The 8757-nt window shown below is 34.7% G+C and overlaps 1 protein-coding gene across 1 annotated transcript; it reads left to right on the top strand.

The window, feature by feature from the left end:
• The first annotated feature begins 5440 nt into the window (after nt 1–5440).
• On the top strand, nt 5441–8498 carry LOC118058151 (protein SIEVE ELEMENT OCCLUSION B-like). The gene is made up of 7 exons (XM_035070862.2): nt 5441–5742; nt 5848–5949; nt 6043–6491; nt 6584–6693; nt 6815–6957; nt 7039–7530; nt 7612–8498. The coding sequence occupies exons 1-7, from the start codon at nt 5509–5511 to the stop codon at nt 8254–8256; spliced, it is 2175 nt and encodes a 724-aa protein (XP_034926753.1). The 5' UTR covers nt 5441–5508; the 3' UTR covers nt 8257–8498.
• The last annotated feature ends 259 nt before the right edge of the window (nt 8499–8757 follow it).

Raw genomic sequence — 8757 nt, 5'->3', positions numbered from 1 at the left:
AGGGACAAAAAATTTAGAAATCTAAGGAAATTCAAGGCGCTTTAAAAGCCTATTTTTGCCTTAGTGTTTCATACTCTCACGGCTCGTAAACCGTGGAGTAAAATTGAAATATCCTCGATTATAATCAAGGCTTCTTTCAAGGATGTTTGATGATTTATTATTCCTAGAAAATTATTTTGGATATTTACCACTTAGGGTTTCTTTATCCAAACATTAACAATGAATAATAACAAGTTATTCCTAATAATATTTTGGATATTCATCCATTTGGGATTTCTTTATCCAAACATTAACGGTGAATAATAAATGAATTCCCCCCAAAATAAGATTTTTGTATTTTTTTGGAATATTGGCCAATACCCTTTGGAGTTTTACAAACATGTTGTAAAATCTAGAAATGCAAGAAAATAATTGTTTGTTGTGTTTAAGAAATCCATGCGAAAACACATTTTTGAAAGTTCAAATATTTAATTTTTTGAAGACATTAAAAAAACATGTTAGGGTATTGGCCGTATGCAACACACAAAAACATTTTTTTATATTTTTTTGTCAAAAAACACAAGCATCACAGTTAATTGCAATTAAAGACAAGAAACCATGTGAATATATTCTCGAAGTTTGAAAGACTTACCTGTGAGGCAGCGGCTGGAGGCGAAGTGTGTGGGGACAATGTGTGGTTGTTGTGGTTTGGAGGTTAGCTCTTGGTTTGTTTGGTTGGCGGCAGGGAAAAGAGAGTGCAGGGGAGCTTTGTCAGCTGAAAGGAGAAGGAAGAGGGCTTCCTTGGGCGGTGGCTCTTTTTTTTTCAAAGGAGGGTGTGCAGCCGGCTGGCTTAAAAGAGATGGGTTTAGGGTTTTGTGGATGCCCTAATTTTTTTGTCTTAAAATTGCTCTCCTCCAAATTTTCTCCCCTTTCTTTATATGGCTGGGTGTTCATTTATATAGAAAATTTCTACATGTGCTATTTAAATAAATATTGCAATAATTATTGTAGAGATTGTCTTCTATAACTAGCACCAACAAATCCTATATATATGATATTTGTTTTATTGCAGTGATTATTTTCCCTAACCAGCAGTAATCAAATCATATATCTATGATATTTTATATTGCAGTAATTATATAAGATTCAATCATTATCTCCTTGACGTATTGCCTTCTTAATATTAGCCCTGATGCTCTATGTTATCGCCACATGTAAACCCTTATTTTTTTTATTTTTTTTTATTTTTAAAAATTTATCAAAACATGGGTCAAAAATTGGGTAGCAACAGTATGTTCACTTTTATAAATATTGAGCATATGAAACTGGTGAAATTGTAGTTCTTTGCAAAGGAAATGGATCCATGAAAGGGGGTTCCTACGCACCTTGATTTTGTGATGTCCCTATTACAAAAGCAAAATGGTTACAAGAATTATAATTAATCTAAAACATGCCAACAGATACCTAAAAGCATATTGTAGTCTAACTTAGTATAATCCTTTTGTTATTTCTTACATAGATAATACAACCTTAATATTTCTTCAATTATAATATCCTTACTCTCATGTCCCAACCTTCTCATAGGTATGGTAGGGATCAGGTTAATTCATTTGTCGTAGTTATTTTATTGTGTTTTTTCTAGTCATCTTTTGCGAGACCACTAATATGTTTATCCATCTTATTCTAATCCAATCATCCATTCGGATGCCCACTACCAGAAAATCAATAAATACAAACGGAATATACTGAGGGAATTACCGTGGGAAAAAAAATTAAAACAAAACAAAACAAATGATGATGTGTCATTTTTTACCAATGGAATTACCGACGGAAAATTCGTATCCATTGGTAAATTGTGAACACTATTCATCATGTCAATTACAAAGGGAATTACCTACGGAATTTTCCGTCGGTATTTTCCAGAGAGATCCAGAACTGTTCATTTTCCAATTGCACTGTTAATTGTTTTATTTTACGGACAAAATCACCGACGGATTGAAAATCGTCGGTGTGTTTTGGCGGTTTTCTAAAAAAATTCAATTGATTTAAAATTTTCATTTAATTATTACAGACGGAATCACCGACGGATTGAAAAATCATCGGTAATTTTTGGCGGTTTCTGAAAAATTTTTACAAGATTGAAAATTTAAATTAAATATTACCGACGAAATAATTAAAAAATATTAATATTCAATTATCCGTCGGTAAATCCGTCGGTAACGTGCCCCCATAAAAAACCTAAATCCACGTATTTCAGAAGAGACAGACTCATTATTTCTTTTTCTTCTTCTACTACTTCTACTTCTTCTTCTTCTTCACTATATGTAAAAAACATCAATATCTATTTCTTTCTTTGCTTTTCTCTCCTCATCTCCTTCTCTTTTCCTCCATGCTCGGGTATGTCTTCTTCTTCTTTCTTCTTTTATCCTCTTAGTTTTTTTTTAATTAATATGCTTTATGAATTTTTTTTTCCTTAGCTTCACTTGCGAGTATATTAAGGTAAGATTTTTCTTTTTTCTTATTTTTTCATGATTTTTTTCACTATATTTGTTTTTTATTTCATTTTAATTCATTTTTTTCTTAATAATTGTATAAATGTTGTTGTGAGATTTTTTTTTTCATATGAGATCAGTTTTTTATTGATTTATTTATAGGATTTTTAAATTTTTAGCAATTGCAACTTTATTTTTTTTGTATGAATTTTTTTAGTTGAATTATTTTTTTTGTTTTATTTATTTGTTGCAAATTTGTTTGAGTTGATTTTCTTATTCTTTTTTCCAGGCATTTTGAGTATATATTATAAAATGTTGATTTATGTTAATTTAATTATTTTATAATTTTATAAAATGAATTTTTTTTAAAATGTTTTTAAATAATTACCGACAGATTTACCGACATAAATTTTTGTCGGTAATAAAACATTATTTTTACCGATGCGTCTGTTCCGCCAGTAAATCTGTCGGTAATATTATTACCAACGGATTTACCGACGGACAAAAAATTACCTACGAAAGATTCACCAACGGAAATTCTCCATTGGTGATTTCGTCGATAAATTAATTACCGATGGAATATGTGTCTTACACTGACGGAAAAATTCCGTCGGTAAAACTGTTAAATCTTGTAGTGGCCATTGATCATGGCTAATCTCAATATGACCACCCAACCATTCTTCTTGGATGTCATTAGACGTAGCTAATCACAATATACACCCCGGTCATCCCTCTCGGATTTCATTGGCCAGGCGGTCGACCAATTCAACTTAAAATCCAGTTTTAAGGGTTTTAAGCCTAATGAATTTTAAATCGACTAAATGCATATCAATTTTATAATACATGCAATGTGATGTGTGTGAAATCATTTTAATTTGTGTTATCACATAAAATATAAAAATTTACATAATTTGCACTAAAATGAATTTTTAAGAACCAAGTCTTCACTTACTTTGCATCGATTGTGGATTTATTAATTGATTTTTTTATTTAATTCTCTATGCTTGTTGATAATTTTTATATAAACATGATTATACTTATTTTCAATCAAGCATATTATTATCTCATTTTTATTTAATTATTATCATTAAAATTTATAAATATTAATAGGGACCGAAGATCAACATCTTTCACTTTCTCTATTTTCTCTTTTATTCTTAAATCTGGCATATCCCGATTGCTAGTGAAGTGATGAGAGAATTAAAAGAGAGACGTCAAACATTAGGATATTTGTGTGTATTGTTTTTGGCACTTCAATTTCTTTTGATGACAAGAAAGAGGGGGGGGGCACTGAGGCCGCTGCTCCTGAGTTCGAGTCCTCATATGTATGTCTGTCACCCCCGTGGTGCTTTACATGTCCATTGGGTTTGCAGGGTGTTCAGTGAGCCGTGCGATTAGTCGTGGTGCACGCAAGCTGGCCCGGACTCCCACGTAAATAAAAAAAAAAAGAAAAAAAAAGAGGGGAAATGTTAAAAATACAGTTGTTAGTTTTTGACGGATATAAAAATAGAGGTGGTTTTGTTGATGATGAATTTAATATGGTTTTCACAGTTTTTGGATTTTGTTGATCGATGATGAATTCAATTGTTTACGATTTTAGTATGGTTTCCACACTTTTTGGACTCTGGATTTTCTTGGATGCTATGCTAAATTCATGGCGTGATTTAGTGTATATATATTATGACAAGTATTTAAGATGTTTGAATTCTGCGAGGTTGTATGAGCAGTAAAAACCCTCGTAATATTGATGAAATTTCATAAACCTATTAGACTCTTTTGACTAAAATCATTATACTCATTAAGTAGATACTCAATCATATTGCAAGATTTAATCCCAAACAATGAGACAAATTCTTGTAATGGATTCCTTAAATATTTGTTTAAGAAAAAAAAATAGTATCCATTCAATTTCCAAAAAAAAAAGAAAAAGAACAAGTTTCTCTCGAATCCTTCTTTAATATTTGCGTGAGGAAATTAGAATCACTTGTTTTCATGCCCTTGTGGAGCCCAAATACGTTGCATTTTATAGAGAAATTGTACCAAGTATATTTTGTTTCGACCTTGCTAGATTTGCTTTTTTGTCAAATCAATTGTCTAGTTTACCTCCATAAAAGCAAGGAATCATTTCATACTTTTTTCCGTTCACTCTGTCTCTTGGAAAAGAAGAAAATTCTCGATTATGAGCCCACCAGCTTCTATTAGATTCTGTTGACGTGGGATCTCGCATGGACTAAACATTAATCCACTGGATATTAATCTAATAGATTATATCAACTTTTTATTTTAAATTTTTTATTAACTAAAATTGAAATCATTATATTATATAAATTTTAAATAGAAAGATATTTTAGTATTTATAAATTATTTAGTATAAATCAATCCACTGGATATTAACAATAGATTATATCAACTTTTTTATTTTAAATTTCTTATTAACTAAAATTAAAATCATAATGTTATAATAAATTGTAAATAGAAGGATATTTTAGTATTAAAAGTCTGTTTAAAAGTGTAGTAGAAATTAATTCTTAAAATATTTTTGGTTTCGAAATGTATTAAAATAGTATTTTTAACTTTTAATTTTTTTAAATTTATTTTTAATATTAATATATCAAAATGATCTAAAAATATTAAAAAATATTTAAATTAAAAAAATTCAAGATTTTAATTAGTTATTATGAAAAGGGAGTTTGGGATTGAGTTCCCAAATTGGTAGGAAATACAAAAAGAAGAAAAGGTTCCAAACATATCGTTGTAATGGAGTGTTGAATCAGATTTGTAGGGTAAAATCCATGTTATATAAAGTAATGAGGAAGAAGGGTAGACGTAGGGACCACAAAAGTATAGCCTTCTCCTTAACGTCCCTAATATTTTGATTACGAAGGAAGCAAGGAAGCTGATTCAAGTGAGCTTTATTCAATTTCTAATATTATAAATAGGCATGCCAAATATGGAACAAAGACACACAAGCCAACCTTCTCTACTTCTGCCCCATAACCCAAAGAATCCATTAATTGCTTTCAATTAGCTGATCCCCATGGAATCAGGCCTTCCCCTCATCAGGCACCCTGCCCAAGGGTTTAATGCGAGCCAGCAACTGATCAAGAGTGACCGCGGCAGCATGCTAACAATGTCTGATGACAATGTGATGATGAAACAAATTGTAGGAACTCATGCTCCTGATGGCCGAGAGGTTGATGTCAAACCTCTTCTCCTCCTTGTTGAAGACATCCTCAAACGTGCCACCCAGCAAATCGATACCTCTCTGACGGTATAGAACTAAACTAAACTCATCCTTGGAAATTAACTTGAATATCAACTGAACTCTATTATTTTTTGTTCATTTATGTTACTCTGATCACGTCTGACAATGCAGACTTCCCAAGCCCATGCTGAAATGGAGGACAAGACTCACCAAGTCAATTTTGTTTCCATGCTCGATGCACTGTCGTATACAATAGACAGAATTTCCTGCGAGGTTAGACAATATATTTCAATTTTAATGCTATGATATATAGGCATTAATCTAAAGAATCAATTGAAATTTTTCGGCCTTGATTTTTTTCTGCAGATTGCCTACAAGGCACTGGGCGGGACAGATGCCCACGCAACAACTGTCTCACTTTTCAACATGCTAACAAGCTATTCCTGGGATGCCAAGCTTGTGCTCACCTTGTCAGCTTTTGCTTTGAATTATGGAGAATTCTGGCTGCTTGCCCAGATTTACTCATCAAACCAACTTGCCAAATCCATGGCAATCCTCAGGCAACTGCCTAGCATCATGGAGCACTCAGGGCCCTTGAAGCCTCGCTTCGATGCCATTAACAATCTGATCAAGGTCATGATGGACGTGGCAAGGTGCGTGGTTGAGTTCAAGGATCTACCGTCAGCTTACATTTCTAATGAAGTACCAGCATTGTCCACAGCAATGGCCCATATCCCTACTGCTGTCTACTGGACCATGAGGAGTGTTGTGGCTTGTGCTGCTCAGATTACTAGCCTCACTACCATGGGACACGAGTATGCTTTTCTAGTCCACAATCTTTAATTTATTGAGCAATTTCTTACATCATGCATGTATTCCTTGTAACATTCTCCTTCACTTATTTCAGGTTTTCTATATCAACCAATGTGGCATGGGAGCTATCGACCTTGGCTCACAAACTCAGCAACATACTTGACCATCTCAGGAAGCAATTGGATACTTGCTACCAATACATAGGTCTGCACCTCAGCAACTTTTTTATTATGCTATCATGTGTTGGATAGGTAATAAGAAAACAGGAAATTAATGTACGAAGATAGATCGTGAAAGCTAATAAAACCAATGGTGTTTGATGCAGATGAAAAGAGGAATGTCGAATCCTTTCAAATGCTAAAGAATCTCTTTGAAATGATCCACATTGACAACATGAAGGTCCTAAAGGCCCTGATTTATGCCAAGGATGATATCCAGCCACTTATAGATGGCTCTTCCAAGAAAAGAGTTCGCTCTTCTACCATTCCTTCTATTTATGTTATCAATCTATTGTAAAACATTTCTCATACGTCCTTTTGAATTTAACAGGTCCATCTTGATGTGCTTAGAAGGAAAAATGTGCTTTTGCTCATTTCTGCCCTCGACATGTCAAACGATGAGCTTTCAATTCTTGAACAGATATACAATGAATCCAGGCATCAAGGAGCTAGGCTCAATAGTCAGTATGAGGTGGTCTGGGTCCCAATTGTGGACCGTTCAGTCCAGTGGAGTGATCCAATGAAGGGGAAATTTGAAAGCATGCAGTCTTCAATGCCATGGTTCACAGTGTACCACCCTTCACTGATTGAGAAGGCAGTCATTAGGTTCATCAAGGAGGTGTGGCACTTCCGGAACAAGCCTATTCTTGTGGTGCTTGACCCTCAAGGCAAGGTGGTTTGCCCAAATGCACTCCACATGATGTGGATTTGGGGAAGCAATGCCTTCCCTTTCACTAGCTTGAGAGAGGAATCTCTCTGGAAGGATGAGACATGGAGGCTTGAGCTTCTAGTGGATGGCATTGACCCAGAGATTCTTAATTGGGTAAATTCATTATAGAATCAATCCAAATATACATACATTATACGTGCGTGTGTGTAATCATAATATTTTTTTGATCATCAGATCAAGGAAGGAAAGTACATTTTCTTGTACGGAGGAGACGACGAGGAATGGGTGAGGAAGTTCACAAACACCGCACGTGCTGTGGCGCAGGCAGCTCGCATTCCCCTGGAGATGGTTTATGTGGGAAAGAGCAGCAAAAGGGAGAAAATCCGGCGAGTCATAGCGACAATCACCGTGGAGAAGCTCAGTTACGTCTGGCAAGACCTTACCATGATATGGTTCTTTTGGACCAGGCTAGAGAGTATGCTGTACTCCAAGATTCAGTTAGGCAAGCTTGATGACCATGATCCTATGATGCAAGAAATCAAGAAGTTGCTTAGCTACGACAGAGAAGGTGGATGGGCTGTGCTTAGCAACGGGTCTAATGTAGTGGTCAATGGTCACAAGACGACAGCTTTGCAAACATTGCTTGAGTATGACTTGTGGAAGGAACAAGTGCCTGTCAAGGGCTTTGATTTGGCCTTCCGTGATCACCAAGGCAGGATCCATGACATTGCTCGTCCCTGCTGCCGCTTCGATTTCCCAATGACTACGGGTAGGATCCCTGGGACCATGAAATGCCCAGAGTGCAACAGCACCATGGAGAAATTCTCCACTTTCCTTTGCTGCCATGATGAGGTCATTCCAGACGAGCTCTTCAAGTAAATGATCAGCTGCTAAGCTTCCTTGTAGCTCATACTGCCACTAAATAATGTTGTTGAGGGCGATCGTTTTTTCTCTTTTCAATTTTCATGCGTTTGTGAGGCATGATGCCCAGCTATGGCGCGCAGTATTTGGATCTGGCTTTCGATATTCCATACCATAAAATAAATTTGAGGGTGATCGATGTAATCCCCGTACTTATTTAATTTGTTTTATTAATTAATAAATAAAGTTCATTTTGAGTAGGTTTTATGTTTTGGAGACTTTCCTGGCTTTCGTTTTTTTTTCTTTTGTATGGCAGCCATGCTTTTTGTATAGCTTCCTTGCCTTCACCTAAAAGAATCAACAGCAGTGTGAACCTTGAAAAATTACAAGAAGATTAAAAGCAAAATTAATTTCCTTAAAAGCGCTAATTGCACCCAAAAAAAAAATTGTTAAAGGAAAAAAATATTTCTCCATATATATATAAGGCTAGGAAAAATAGTCTACCTAATTCGAGCCTTT

Source organism: Populus alba, chromosome 1 (assembly GCF_005239225.2).
Source record: "Populus alba chromosome 1, ASM523922v2, whole genome shotgun sequence".
NCBI classification, from domain to species: Eukaryota; Viridiplantae; Streptophyta; class Magnoliopsida; order Malpighiales; family Salicaceae; genus Populus; species Populus alba.
The sequence above is the reverse complement of the archived record's forward strand: the minus strand, read 5'-3'. Positions and strand labels throughout refer to the sequence as shown.

Coding starts and splice junctions, on each gene's coding strand:
- LOC118058151 (XM_035070862.2), top strand. CDS start 5,509: ATGGAATCAGGCCTTCCCCTCATCAGGCACCCTGCCCAAGGGTTTAAT. Junction 6,492..6,583: donor CTCACTACCATGGGACACGA/GTATGCTTTTCT, acceptor CACTTATTTCAG/GTTTTCTATATCAACCAATG. Junction 6,694..6,814: donor TACTTGCTACCAATACATAG/GTCTGCACCTCA, acceptor TGTTTGATGCAG/ATGAAAAGAGGAATGTCGAA.